Source organism: Pantherophis guttatus, chromosome 16 (genome assembly GCF_059756535.1).
Source record: "Pantherophis guttatus breed Tessera chromosome 16, ASM5975653v1, whole genome shotgun sequence".
Lineage (NCBI taxonomy): Eukaryota > Metazoa > Chordata > Lepidosauria > Squamata > Colubridae > Pantherophis > Pantherophis guttatus.
The window spans coordinates 1,084,507-1,099,436 of NC_142078.1; the positions used below are offsets into that span (position 1 = coordinate 1,084,507).

General features: G+C 49.5%; 1 protein-coding gene across 1 annotated transcript in view; it reads left to right on the forward strand.

Annotated features, from left to right (window-relative positions):
• The window catches only part of COL5A1 (collagen type V alpha 1 chain), a 222,335-nt gene that overhangs the window by 132,680 nt on the left and 74,725 nt on the right, over positions 1–14,930 (forward strand). Inside the window, exons 21-27 of the mRNA XM_034427172.3 lie at positions 3,944–3,997; positions 5,233–5,277; positions 8,068–8,121; positions 9,582–9,626; positions 10,408–10,461; positions 12,582–12,626; positions 14,830–14,883. Coding sequence (XP_034283063.2) covers positions 3,944–3,997; positions 5,233–5,277; positions 8,068–8,121; positions 9,582–9,626; positions 10,408–10,461; positions 12,582–12,626; positions 14,830–14,883 — 351 coding nt within the window. The remainder of the gene's footprint in view (positions 1–3,943; positions 3,998–5,232; positions 5,278–8,067; positions 8,122–9,581; positions 9,627–10,407; positions 10,462–12,581; positions 12,627–14,829; positions 14,884–14,930) is intronic.

The following is a 14,930-nucleotide window of genomic DNA, read 5'->3' on the forward strand; positions in this document are numbered from 1 at the left end:
ATGCTTCTTCCGCAATGCTTGGAGAAGTTTAAAGCCCTTCCCTTAGGCCAGCTCGGTCAACCAGGCTCCTCCTCTCATCTTGGCCATGAGCATGTGGATGGGCCTTGTGGGCAAAACACCTGGCGAAGGAGGAAGGGAGCCCTGTGATTACAGCACAGCTGCCCAGGTGCTGCTGAGGAGGGGACCAGGCCTAAGAAAAAGAAGGCTTGAACCTCTTGGTGGACTCTCAGGGGCATCAGTCAACCACCTGTCTGGGGGGCTTCAGAGGTTCTTTGCAGATGGAGATACAAACCCCTCTTTCTTGCCCATACAGAGACAGATTCTACAGATTAACAGAGTTGGAAGGGACCTTGTAGGTCATCTAGTCCAATCCCCTACCCAAGCAGGAGACCCTAGACCATTTCTGAGAGATGGCAGCCCAATCTCTTCTTGAAAGCCTCCAGTCGTGAAGCTCCCACAAATTCTGAAGGCAACTTCTGTTCCATGGATTGATTGTTCTCACGGTCAGAAAATGTCTCCTTATTTCCATCATAGCCCTTAAGAGAACTTGACAATGTGGAAATAAAGGCTACTGTTATAATCACAAGCCTATCCGTCCAGCACCTTTTGTCATGGATTTGCAGAGAACAGCACTGACTTGTCTTGTTCAAATCCCTCCAGCCTTCCTGTTTTTTCAACCTGCTTCTCCACAATGAAATCAAAGCTGCTGATTGCTCTGAAACAGCCAGGTGCAACTGGAAAAGCTTTTAGAGGAGGCGTCTCTTGCTGACAGATGGAGAGAGAAAGCGGGGGGGGGGGGAGCAGGAGGAGTGCAATAATCTCATCCTGACTGCAGCCAGATTTGCTCCCTGACCTTTCGCACTTCTGAATTTGTCACTCTTCCAGTTCCAGACACTCAGATGTGGATGAAACTAAAACGGGTTTGGCCAGTTGGTGGTGGGTGCTCAGCCATACCATCGAGACAGGAGTCTGTAGAGATTCTCCGTCATCTGGGTCCTGGTTGTCCCAAAGGTGCTTTTTCAAGAGGCAACTGGACTTTCTGGTTTTTCTTGGAAGACATTTCGCTTCTCACCCAAGAAGCTTCTTCAGCTCTGACTGGTCATTTGCATCCTTGTAGAGGGTCGTTGAAGCAAGAAAGTCCAGCTGCCTCCTGAAAAAGCCCCTTTGGGACAACCATGACCCGGATGATGGAGAATCTCTACAGACTTTTAGCTATACAATTTGGGATGAAGACCCTTGGAATGGGGTGGGAGTAGGAATGGATTTCCAGAGGGAAAAATTGCAGACTACAGGAACCAAGAGCACTAACTCAGGTGACCCTGAGGACACAGATAAACCTCCAAGTCCTTCAAGGACCCTCTAAAAGGATGCCAATGACCAGCTGTCTGCAAGGAGTATAAATCCTTCCATTCCCCACTATCCTGTCAGAGCTGAAGAAGCTTCTTGGATGAGAAGCGAAACATCTTCAAAAAGAAAACACAAGAAAGTCCAGTTGCCTCCTGAAAAAAGTGCCTCTGGGACATGGAGACAGGATTTGGCATTTAAGCAGAGCATATGATCTGAAGATGCGCGTTGTGCGTGTGTGAACACAGTCAGAGAGTGTGGGGCATGATGTTGAGTTCCACTTTGGGGTGCTCTGCGCGTCTTTTATTTGTTCTGCTTGGCCGTCACTTGTGCTCAGGGAATTATCAATGCGACATTAGCCTTTCGCAGAGGAAGGGCAGTTGTTATCCCAGCAGCTGCTCTGACTGACAAGGAGAAGGGAAGCTACAAATTGGCTGCAGAAGTTGTCACTCACCTTTTCTGGCTGAGGAAACAGCCCTTTCCTCCGCTTCTGCCAGTCTCCTCGGGTTTTGTTGCCTCTGCCCATAAGACCGTCTGAGCATCTGCACTTCTCACCAGGGATGATGAAGTCCTTGGTGCTCCCCGAGCTCGTTGGTTTGCTTGCCGATGTTTCATCACCCGACTTATCAGTGCACTGATGATGTTACCCAGTTGGGTAATGAAATGTTGGCAAGCAGATCACCAAGCTCAGAGAGCACCAGGGACTCCCCTGTGCAAAGCCGAGCTAAATTTTTCTTCTATTCAAGAGGATGAAGTTCCTTGAATGGAGTGGCTGGGGAGAGGAGCTATGGAGGCTGATGTGGCAGCTCCTTCAATGTCAGGGTAATGATGATTTAATAGCTGACCAGCTGCTGTAAGGCTATAATACTGAAATGATGATGCAATGAGAATGAGTCAGCAGGGTTATTTAACTGTTATCATTTTAAGAGGCTGTATATATAGGAGAGGCTCTGTGAGGGCGCTCTCTGCCTCTGTGTGTGCTTCTGTGCTAGAGTTGATCATTGATTGCCTGACTTTGCCTAGTACGTGTATGTATATAGCCCTCGTAGATAAACCACTGTTTGAAAGACAAACTTCTGTTTACTGTATTTTGCTCCTGGGTTGTCTCAAAATAGTCATACTGTGTGCACTCTTGACATTCAAACTGTTTCTTCTGCAATTGAGAGCCAATTGATACCAATTCCACCCTCTTCTTGGATGGGTCAGCGAGAGCTGTATTAAGAAAGTTGAAATTGGCATTGTGGAAGTTTGTTGGTGGCCCAGATAACTCTCACATCATTGGACTTCAGGAGGCTTTCCAACCAGTAGAAGAAGCTGCCCAATCTGCAGTCACCAAAGGCCTTTCTCCATCAATGTATAACAGGGTGGGGAGGGACCTCAGAGGTCTTCTAGTCCAACCCATCCTGGACAAATGTTTCCAGACAGATGGTTTCTAGTACAGGTAGTCCTCGACTTACAACCTCAATGGAGCCCAAAATTTCTGTTGTTTAGCAAAACATTTGTTAAATGAGTTTTGCTCCATTTTACGATCTTTCTTGCCACAGTTGTTAAGTGTATCATTGCAGTTGTTAATTAGTAAGAGAGTTGTTAAGTGAATCTGGTTTTCCCATTGACTTTGCTTGTCAGAAGCTCACAACCAGTGATCACCTGACCCTGGGACACTGCAACCGTCATAAATATAGGTCAGTTGCCAAGTGTCTGAATTTTGATCATGTGACCAGGGGGATGCTGCAACAGTCATAAGTGTGAAAAACAGTCATAAGTCACTTTTTTCAGTGCCTTTGTAACTTCAAATGGTCAAATGAACTGTTGTAAGAACAGGACTATATGTATTAGAATAGAGAAGAGAAGAGAAGAGAAGAGAAGAGAAGAGAAGAGAAGAGAAGAGTAGAACAGAACAGAACAGAAAATAGGAATCGAATAGAATAGAATTGAATCTGGAAGGGATCTTGGAGGTCTTCTATGGTTTTGTCCAGTCTTTTCTTGAAACCCTCCAGTGGAGGAACAAATAATGCATACTAGGATCTTTTCACTTGAGGTATCAGCCCCACAAAATGCCTTTGTGCTGTTAGGCTTCAGACAATAGGCTGAAATTAGGGTCCTTTTTGGTCAAGTTTATTTTTGCCCATATATTGTTCAGAATACTGAATGGACTTCTCTCTGCTGGTTGCCAAAAAACTGTCAGTGTTTTATTTTTGAATTATTCGGTGGATGCTAAACTCAAGTTTTGCTGATCTGTAAAACGGTTGTTTCAGCTGATGAAAAGGCAGGCAGCTGTTCTCTCACCTGACGGCTTAAGAGGCTGCTTAAGCCCCCCCCCCCAAATAATAAAGGTGGGATACAAGTAAATAAATAAATTGCGCCTCCCTGTAATGGAGGCCACCTTTGGTCTTGGCTGCTGGGTCCTTGGGTCACGGCCAGTGTGGTCACACAGAACTGGGTCTTCTTCTCAGGTTGCCAACTGCTGGTGCTCATGAAGCAGCATTCCCCCTCAACATGGTCCATTGCCTTTTCCAGTGCAAAGTTTATAGCGCAGCACAAGCTGAATCTTCTCGGCTCCTCGTGGACACTTTCAAATTAAACTTGTTTCTTCTTGCAGGGTCCCCGTGGTTTGCTTGGACCGAAGGGACCTCCGGGGCCACCAGGACCTCCGGTGAGTAGAATGAAATATTTTGGTAGGAAGCCGGGACGCCTCTCTGCCACCCATGACCACCTCCTGTCCTTCAACTCTCAAGGGCACTTTCTTGCACCATTGCAGTAACAAAAAGCACACTTTCCACTTTGCTTCCATGATTTTGCATTGAAATATTTTTCCACCCTCCAATGTGCCGCACAAATGCTGATCAGAAGGAAGAGTTTTCAGGGCCGATTGCAGGAAAGATGCAGGCCGTCTGGGGAAAGATGAGTTTAGGTGTCCCGTTCCCCCCCTTCATTCCTCCTCCCAGGCCAGGCAGGGCTTCCCTGGGTGCAACCATGGTGTCTTTGCCACCAGACCTGCAGAGTGGGTGAACGGGACCATCCATTTGGCCTATGGGAGCCCCGGGGCCGGTTCTCGGGGCCCATGGGCTCGATCCCACATCACCATTCCCTGGGAGCAGGACAAAGCTGAGCACGAGGGATTGTGCCTACAGCAGAATAAGTGGAAAGGGTGGAAACACTGAGCAAGGAGAGGGGGAGGTTTAGCCCAGTTCTTCTCCCTGCAGAGGATTTTGGCAAGAAAATTTCAGGCCATCAATTTTGGGGCCAGGATGAGCCCACTTTTAGTCTCCTTCTTTCACTCACCAAGGTATGATATGAGGGCCAAACCTGCCGAGGATTTTGCTTGGGGGATAAAGCAAAACAGGCGAGTGGTGCGGTGGCCTAGAAGTGGAGCTCTCACCTCACAATCAGGAGGTCTGTGAGTTTGATCCTAGGTAGAGGCAGATATTTCTCTGTCTGGGCACAATGAGAATGTATCTGCTGAGAAAAAACTCTGCATTGGCAACGGGAAGGGCATCCGGCCAGTAAACACTCAGCTCCATTCAGTTGCCCAGACTCCACCCCGCAGGGGATTATGGGGCCGTTAAAAGATGATGATGATAAAGCAAAAAAGGCCTTTTTATTGTTTTTAAAGATGCCAACATTTTTCCTATTGAAAATCTTTGTTTCACCGCTGTGTTTCAGCACAGGGATGTGAAATGGGGAGGGGACGCTTGGGAGCCCCCTGGGGAACTGCTGCTTTGTGGCGGAGCTGAGCGTTGCCCAACCTTTGCTCCTCCTAGAGTTTTCCTAGCAGGCTTCACTTTGGGAGTCCGGGTTAGACAGCTGGGAATAGGACTGGGGGAGGCTTCCATCCGTGCTAACTGTGGTTCACGTTGTGCCTCTGCCTTTTTTGAATCTTCCCGCCAGGGCATTGCTGGGATGGATGGACAGTCCGGCCCTAAGGGGAATGTGGTAAGTGCCTGCCCACCACGGGTGAGCTCCCTTACTTGTGCTGCATGAATTAAATCCACTAATTACTTTTCAGACCGTCTTCATTTCAAAGCTGGTGGACATCGCTTTGCTAAAGTAAATGGCGCTAATTAATTTTACATTTCAGATTGATTTTCCTGGGTAGCATATTGCATTTTCTTGAATAAAGAACTCGCTGGAGTAATCAGTGGCCATCAAATATCCCAGCATTGAGGGCTGTGTGTCTCTGTGTGTATCATGAGGCACTTAGGTACATAATTAGTTGCACACGGAGCTTACTCTGGAAGCCAGGAGGAGGAAAGGACCTGGAGACAGAGATGGTCCCGTTCTTGAAGGACCGTCCCAAGGAGGATGGCTGGATTATTCTCCATGGTGCCCAAAGGACCTTCTGGGTGGGAGCCTTGCTGAGGAAGACCTCAACTCGAAAGTAGGAGGCTGGTCCTGCTGTCTACGTCCTCTCTGTTGCTTTCACCTTTCTCTTCTGTCTTCTCTTTTGCAGCTCTATCCAGACCCAGAGTTCTTCCTCATGGGTTCTCGTTTCCAGAGCCCCTCATCGTCCCTTCCGTCAACTTACTCCACTTTCATAGACTCCTAGGGATGGAAGGGGCCTCAGAGGTCTTCTAGTGAAACCCCCTGCCCAAGGCAGTTCTTATACCATCCTGGACAAACGGGTGCCCAATCTTCCCTTGAAAACCTCCAGCGATGGAGCACCCACAACTCTGGGAGGCAAGCTGTCCCCTTGGATTAATTGCTTGGAGTCCATTTTGAATTACGATGCCCAGAACTCCAAAGGGGGTCTGACTGGGCCAGAAGTGAATGGGAGAGTCAGTTCTGAGAGGTCCTTGGTGCTCTCCGAGCTTGGCTGTTTTCTTGCAGAGGTTTCATTATCCAAACTAAGTAACATCATCAGTGCTAGTAAGGAGTGGGATTTGCTGTCAGTTTTTGTTCTAGTGCAGGGGTGCCAAACTCGATTTCATTCAGGGCCGCATCACGGTTGTGTTTGACCTCGGGGGGCCGGGGTGGGCATAGCCGACTGGCTGGGCATGGCCAGCTTGACGTCACTTGTGTTGGGGGCGCCTGTGGTGGCCTGAGCACTCTGCCAGCGAAAATGGGCTCCCGAGCTCCATTTTCGGCTGGGATGGCCTCCTACAACCCCCTGCCAACAAAAATGGAGCATGTGGCCCTCCTGAGCTCCATTTTTGCTGGCAGAGGCACTGCGGGCCGGTCCTTAGCTGTTTCCCGGACAGCCCCATGGCCAGATCTAAGCACCCCGCAGGTCGGATCTGTCCCTGGGGCCTTGAATTTGACATTCCTGTTCTAGTGGCTTGCCCTGTCAGTGTTGGTGGGGGTGGTGCTAACGGTTCTTTGGTTGAGCTGTTTGCTGTTTGGCAGTTCCTTAATTTGAAGTATTTACTTCTTGAATGTTGGTCATTTTTCTTAATCTGGGCTGGACTTCTGTTAGTGGCCCTCAAAATAGCCCTTTTCTTGAAGCAGTTGCTTCCCTCTTCTGCCATACATGTCCCACTTGGTTGAGGAGGAGACCCAGGCCCCCTTCGTGTCCCACTGCCAGGACTCAGATCCTGTCCATGGGTCCTTTATTTTCCCACCCAAATCTCTTCCTTTACATTTTCTCGCTCCTAAATTCCCTGCTACTCATTTCGGCTCCAGGTCTTTTCGAACCTCCTCTTTCTCCTTTGGTCACTCCTGCTAGTTTTGTGTCCTCTACGTCAGGGGTCTCCAACCTTGGCAACTTTAAGGCTTGTGGACTTCAACTCTCAAGAGTTCCTCAGGAAGTTGAAGCCCACAAGTGTTAAAGTTGCCAAGGCTGGAGACCCCTGCTCTACATCTCAACCCTCAAGGAAGAGCGGGAGCCCTTCGCTTCCCTTCCCTCCCACTCCACCTCCACTTAGGAGAAGGGTAGTATCTTTCCTACAAGGAAGGAAGTCCTGTGCTTGAAGAAGGGCCACTTTCCAGGCCAAGGTGATCAATGGTGGGGTAAGAGGCACCATGGTTGGTGGGTGATCAGTGTCTTGCATCACATTGTGTATGTGTGTTGGGTCTCTGAACTCGGAGCTCTCTCAGAAGAACACCCACAGAAGAAGTGATAATTGAAAAAAAACCATTAGACTGTGCAGAAATGGACAGACTAATAATGAAGATAAAAGAAAAAGAAGACGCAGAATATTTTCAAATTTGGAACGCATTTTATCAATGGTTGGAGAATAGAAGTAGATATTAGGAGTTTAATATTGCTATGTAAACAGACTGACCCAGACAGTACGCTGTCCACTAAGCATTTATTGTATACAAAGAGAAAATATATAAATAAAATTTAAAAAAATAAGGGCTATGTGAGAAGCAGCCTCAGGTTTGTAGTCCCATATTTCACTGGACTCAGAAACAAGAAAATGTTTTGGCTGCCGGATACCTGATCTGAAATTTCAATGCTTTTTGAGGTTTTTTTTTTCAACCATAAAAATCATTATTAGCACCCAAAAATGACAAAACCAGGTAAAACGGGATGTTTCAGGGTGTTTTTCATTAGCACGTTAGAGGTTTTCTAAATAATCGTAGTCAGCGGTATTATACTGCTAGGAGTCATATTCCTGGCAACTACAGCAAGGAGTTTTGCTTGTTATTTTTTGCAGCGTTACTGATAAAAAGTATAATTGGTTATAGCCCAAGGTCTCCATGAGGGTTTTTCCTTTTGGTTTCTCTCAAGTGAAATCCAGCCAGCCTTGCTGAATATGCTCTTTATGCTTTCTTTTTCAGGGTCCTCAAGGTGAGCCTGGACCCCCAGGTCAACAGGGAAGTCCAGGCGCTCAGGTGAGAAGGCGCAATTCCATTGGGGGGTGGGGAGTGATGGGGGATCGGTCGCCCCTTTCGCTCTGGGGTTAGAATAGGGTTTGGGATGAATGTTCCTAATGTCGGTCAGTTGATTTATTTGAGGCATGTAACCATTCACTTCTTACCACTGTTGGAAAAAATATCCATCTGGTTCAGTTCCAAGCCGGGAGAAAGACACTGGAAAAAATGGAGGCTGATTGGAAAGATGGTTTAATGATGAAGCAGAAGCACAGGGGTTCTGGGCAGCGGACCACATGGAGTTGAGAGGGGGGTATTTATACCTTTTCTTGGGTTTTGCACTTGAGCTTCCTGTTCTTGTGCAGGAACATGTATTCTGTTGGTTGTTGTCAGACTCCCTGGTGTCATGTACAAATAGGAGTTTGTCTGAGCTAAGCTAGGTTGAAAAGTATGGCTAATGTGATGTCCTTAGGAGATTGTGCAACGCGGTGGGCTCTGTGTCTTCTACTACATGGTCCTATTATGTCCTGAAGGGCCATGTCTCAATCCCATCACCCTGGAGCTGAAGGCCTTTGGTCTTGTAGATAGGCTGGCCCAGTCCTGCTGGGGCTATTACGAAAGGTGGGGGCTGCTCTCCAAGAGCATGTTTCTCCTTTAGGGAAATATAATATTCTGCCTTTTGTAATATTTCCCAGAATATTTCATTCTTCTAAGAGAGGGGTGGGTGCTAACTTTGTACACCACCTTCAGGTAAAGTAGGAGAATTCCAGCCTAGAGATCTGGAAAGACAAACCACATTGGGGGGCCCAAAGATCCACGTCCACCAGGGCCACTTCTTCCTCTGTGGAAGAAGACTTCAGTGTATAAGATATCTTCCCTGTGTAAGCTCCACAGCAGCCTCTCTTGACTGAGCACGTGGGGCGGGGGGGGTTTGCACCTGGCAGCAGCAGAGTCTTCCTGCCTGGTACCTTCCAAGCCAGCATGGAGAGAGACTTGGTGTGATGGTCTCAGCACTCTGGAAGACGCCATGCTGGGAAAACTCCAGAAGACTTCCCTCCCCCCTTTTCCTCGAGGATGGGAGTCCCAGAGACCCTCCTTTGCAAGCCTCATTACCGAGAATCTAGGAGAGTTGCAAGAGTGCCAGAGAGTTGAACATGTCTGGGTGCATTTTGGGGGGGAGGTTTTCGGAGCCTCTTGCCACAGCTTTCCAACGCAGAAGGGAGGAGGAGGAGGAGGTTGGTCTCCTGTGGGACACTGGAATCCCTTTTAGACTGAAAACCAACCCTGCTGTTGCTGGCTACTGTTGGCATTTGTGAAACACACAAAGATGCGTGTTTCATTTTTTTGTGCAGCCTTGGCACCCGCAGGCTGGAAGTCTTCCCCTGGCTGAGTGAGGGTTGGAGTTAGGGAAGGATGCGGCCCTGTGGGGTTCCCCTGGTGCCCTCTTTGTCTCTCACCTCCCCCTCCCCTTCTCTTTCTAGGGTCTTCCTGGCCCTCAAGGCCCCATTGGAGCCCCCGGAGATAAGGTAGGTGGATGGCAAACACGCTTTCTTTAGAAGAGACTGGTGGAGTTCCTGCTCTTGTGCTCAAATGCCTGCCTGTATATTCCTTTTACTTTCTGTGCTGGGGAGTTTTTTTCCTTTGTGGAAATAGATCAGACCTCCAGCCTCTTTATTACAGGTTTCCAACACTTGCACCCTCTGCAAAGAGAGTGGGTGAAAACAGGAGTGGGTGCTGGAACTGCTCAGGGCCAGTTCGGGCATTTGAGTTGGGCACATTCAGGCCGTCCAGCAAAGCCTCGTCATCTGGGCAAAGCAACTGAATCTCTTTCGGAAGCCCCCACGGGTGGCTTTGAGTGGGCAGAGGGCAGAGAAGTGCCCAGGCGGCTTCTCCTCTCCTGCTCTGCCCATCTCAAGTTGAACTGAAAGGCCCCTGCAAACAGATCAATAAACGTCAGAGAACCTTACCTAACGGGCACCTGAGCCAACCTCAGCTCAGCTCCTGCAGTATGCGATCGAGAGCACTGGCTTATTCTGAGCACTCCCTTAGGTCACCGGAGGTAACGGAGAAGCCTTTGCAGTGTGAATGGGCTCCATGGGAGGGACAGCAGGGGACGTAGAAAGGCAGGACAAACGTTGTACTTGATCCAGAGGGCTGATTCCTGGGAAGGAGGGAGTGCCCAGGTCAGCTCCTGCCTCCTACAGTAAGAGGAGTTTCTGACAGCCGAGAGCATAATTGGCAAACCAGTAAGCTCACTGCTGTTGCCATTCTGCACGTTGGTTGCAAACATGACTTTTTCTTCCTTAGGGTCCCCTGGGAAAACCCGGCCTCCCTGGCATGCCTGGAGCAGATGGTCCCCCGGTAAGCTCTGTTGAGAACCCTACAGGAATCCTTCCTTCCTTCCTTCCTTCCTTCCTTCCTTCCTTCCTTCCTTCCTTCCTCCCTCCCTCCCTCCCTCCCTCCCTCCCTCCCTCCCTCCCTCCCTCCACTGGATTCCTGCAGTGGGCAGGGGGTGTGCAAGATGATCTCCAAGGTCCCTTCCAACCCTTCCATTATATTAGCTTATGAACAAACCAGCATTGCTTGCAAAGAGCTGCAAGCATCGTTCTCAATAAAGAAAGCTAGATGGCTGTAAAATTCCACCCAGATGCCAGTAATCCTTGGTTTGCAGAGAGATGTCCTTGGGAACCTGCCCTTCTCCAGTTTTGGCTTCTGCAAGGAAGATTTGTTGGTTGTGCACCTCTTGCATCTGCCTACATTAATCAGAGATCTGAATGGATGCCTGGTTGAATCCCTCAGAGAGAGGAAAGCTTTGGGGGGGGGGAGGGAGCAGGAAAATACCCTCAGTGCTTCCCCTGCACACTGGTGAACCCGGTACGTTGACCTCCGTTCTTTTGGGCCAGCCTGCAGAAATGGCCCTGGAAAGACAGCAAGGGGTTTGCAGATGCAGTTCCGTCTCTTCGCTTCTGCTCTTTGTGGATAATTGGGAGAAGCAGCAGCTGGAAGGCTGCCAGGAGGGCTGGGGGCAGCACTGGTTTCTGGCAGGGGCAGCCCTTGGCAGGTGCTCAGCCAAGCTGATTCCTAGAGATGCCGAGCTTTCTGCCGAGAGATGCATTCCCAAGGCTTGATTTGTGGTGCCCATCCATGCCTGGCTGTCTTGACCAAGATGGAGTATCCCGTAACCTAGAAGAATCCCACCCCCCCTTCCTGTCCTTTACTGGGCCTTAGGAGTGTTGGTGACCAGAGCGCTTTCTGTCTACCTGGCTGGTGAATAGGACAGCCGAGGCTGTTTGACTCTCCAAGAGACGCTTGTAGCCCAGAGTGCTCGGTCTGCTGGAGCCCCCTGAGAGTGAAGGGCACACACGGCTGGCCGGCTGGGAGGCTGAAGAGAAGCTTGGCCAGCAGGCCCAAAGCGGGAAGGACAGGCAGCCCAGCCTTACACTTAGGCAAGAAAAACCAAAAGTACACATCTAAACTGGGTGAAACCAGGCTTACTACCCTCTTTCCCCCAAAATAAGACCTCCCCTGATAATAAGCCCAATCGGGCTTTTGAGCGCATGTGCTAAAATAAGCCTCCCCCACACCCCGAAAATAAGCCTTCCCCAAAAATATTTAAATGCAGAGCTGGAAATCTGGTAAAACAGCAAGAGGAGCCCCATCTTGTTCCACACGCCCCAAAATAATAAGACCTCCCCGAAAATAAGGCCAAGCGCTTATTTCGGGGTTCAAAAAAATATAAGACAGGCTCTTATTTTGGGGGAAATACGGTAGCAGTAATTGTGAGAGGGATCTTGGAGTCTTGGTGGACAACCAGCTAAATTTGAGCCAAGAGTGTGCCGCGGCAGCCAAAAAAGCCAAGGCAGTCCTAAAATGCATTAACAGAGGGATACAATCAGGATCAAGGGAGGTACTAATACCACTCTATAAAGCCTTAGTAAAACCAAACCTAGAGTACTGCATCCAGTTTTGGTCACCACACTATAAAAAAGAGGTTGAGACTCTAGAAAAAGTGCAGAGAAGAGCAGCCAGGATGATTTGGGGACTGGAGGCTAAAAACATACAATTGCCCAGTTGCAGGAACTGGGCCTGGCTAGTCTAGGGAAGAGGAGGACCAGGGGAGACAGGAGAGCATCTTCCAGTACTTGAGGGGCTGCCACAGAGAGGAGGGGCTCAACCTATTCTCCAAAGCACCTGAAGGCCAGACAAGGAACAATGGATGGAAACTGATCCTGGAGAGATTCAACCTGGAAATAAGGAGAAATTTCCTGACAGTGAGAGCAATCAACCCATGGAACAGAAGTTGCCTTCGGAAGTTGTGGGAGCTTCATCCCTGGAAACTTTCAAGAAGAGACTGGACTGCCATCTGTCAGAAATGGTGGAGGGTCTCCTGCTTGGGTGGGGGGTTGGACTAGATGACCTCCCAGGTCCCTTCCACCTCTGTTCATTTGTTCAACAGCTTCTCTTGCTTTCCTTGCTTACAGGGCCATCCTGGCAAAGAAGGGCCTCCTGGCGAGAAGGGCAGCCAGGTAGGTAGACGTCAACCCCGCCATTCCTCTGAGTTCATCCACCTGCCGTCATTAGAAAGGGGGTTGCAGGAAAAAGCATGATCAGAGGTCCTCCGACCTGGGCGTGTGGGGTGGGGAAACACAGCCAGACGCTGCAACCGGGGGTTCTTCTGCAGACTTGAGAGGGCAGAGACGGGGGAGGAGGAGGCCTCAGGAGACCACAGCAACAAACGAGTCGGAAGGGAACCTGATGGGGAACCATTTGGACACTGGTTTAGAGGTCTCTACACTCCCCTCACCAGTGGGGTGGGGGCGAGGGGGAAGTGCCACTGAAAGATGTAGTTGCTGGTTTCTTCCAGCTGAAGGACTTCCCTTAAGCCAGCTTCTCAAACCTTTGCAAAGACAGTCATGCCTAGTGGCGTTTGCCTACTGACGTTGACATTCACCAAGGCGGTGTGTGCTGGGAAGAGACGGGATTGGGAGAAATCGCAGCTGCCTCTCTGCTTGGGGCGATCCCCTCCTGGTTGTCTTGGCTTTGCACAAGGACCAGAGTTTGCGAGGGTCTGTGCTCCACAGAATTGAGAAAAGGGCCATCTATCACAACGTCCGTAGCTGTTACAGAAGTCATTTAGCAAGCAGCAGGGAGTTTCCAGCTGCCTGTGGATTCCCAGGTGGCCGCCTTCTCTACCAATTTCATCCAGAGTCATCCTGAGCTCTGTACAGGGGGCTCCCCAATCTCTTCTGGCTCCAGAGGAGGCTGGAGACCTCTGGGCCGCAAGGCTTAAATCCCCCTCCCCCCCCAGCATGTGTGGGATCACACAAGGATGGTGTAGGTATGTTAGTGGTAGCTGAGAGGGAGGGGTAGGAGTAGGACCTGCACGTCTCCCCCACCCCACCCAAATGGTGTCAACCCCCTCCTCCCTTCTGAGCTGGGGGGGTCCTTCACTGGAACAGGTACCCTGTTTAAAGAATATGTGTATCTTCTTAAAACATGCAGTTGAAGATATGACAACGTAACCCTAGTAATTTTAGTTTACTGAATTCAGAAGAGGCCTCCCTTATTTAAAAAATTAATTCGTGCATTATCTTTTAACCATTCAAATTGGACAAACTGCAGCTGGAATCCAGCACAGAACAGAATTCACAGAGACAGCAAAATAAAATATTCATGGAATGCCCAGCCTTTGTGATTTAGTGGTGCAGCTTCCAAGCAGCCCTGACTACGGCCGTGGTGTCCTCTGGTTGGGTTAGAAGAGCAGATGAAAGCCTAATGGAGCCTCTTGGAAGCCGTGGCGCTGAGTCCGGTTAAATTCTGCCTTAAGATAGTAAGGCTGAACACTCGTGCTAAAATAATTACACCAACATTTTATGACAAAGCATCCCAGGTTATAGAGGAAAACGATGGGGCAACTCAGATGTTTTCTGCTGGGAAGTCTGGCCGTTATCAGAACAAGCCTTTCCAGCAGGCACTGAAATTGATGGGTCCCTTTTGAGACAAAGCATGGAGGACGAATGCAGGCTTGGGGGTGGGTGGGGGGGATCATTGTTAAAACATACGATGTGAAGCACATTACCTGGTGGCACATCTTTTCTGTAGCCCCTCAGCCAATGGGAGTCAGAGTCTTCTGGACTTGAACCTTCCCTTCCCGGAGGGTGAAGTTAGACCTCCCAGGAATAGGTCAAGCAATGGAAAGGGTCTCTCCTCTCTTTGCATTTCTTTATCACGAGGGGATCCGGCAGAACCACCTCAAACCTGCAAGCTCGTATCTTGAATTTAAGGAGGTGATGTGGACAGTGTAGGAGTAGGCAGTGAGTTCCCACACCTGCATTTCTTGCTGCAGATGTTCTTTCCGTAGGGTGGCATTTGTGAAAGAGCTCCAGCAAAAGCTCTCCTTCTGGCTTCTAAAACTACAGTCACATCGAGGTCACAACTTGCCCAGAGTTAGTTCTCTCTGTGCCTAAAGGGTTGTGTAACCCGTAACCCTAACTGCTGCTTTTAGCAGCTGAGCCACTGTTTGTTCGGGGTGTGTGAAGCAGGCCCTCGAGTACCAACGTATAACATGGGTGTTGGTTTTGGCATAATGTTGTATGCCCAACCTGGGTAATTTGTTTATCTGCAAACTGATTTGCTGGCAGGAAGGGGCATAAACGTCATGTTTTGTCTCAAAGAGCATTTCACGATGGCTGACTTCTCTTCCCCCTCCCCCTTCTCCCCCGATCACAGGGTCCAGCTGGCCCTCAGGGCCCACTTGGGTATCCCGGCCCCCGTGGAGTGAAGGTGAGCAAGCGGAGCCTCGTCTCGGGGCCCTTCGGAATGCTGAGCTA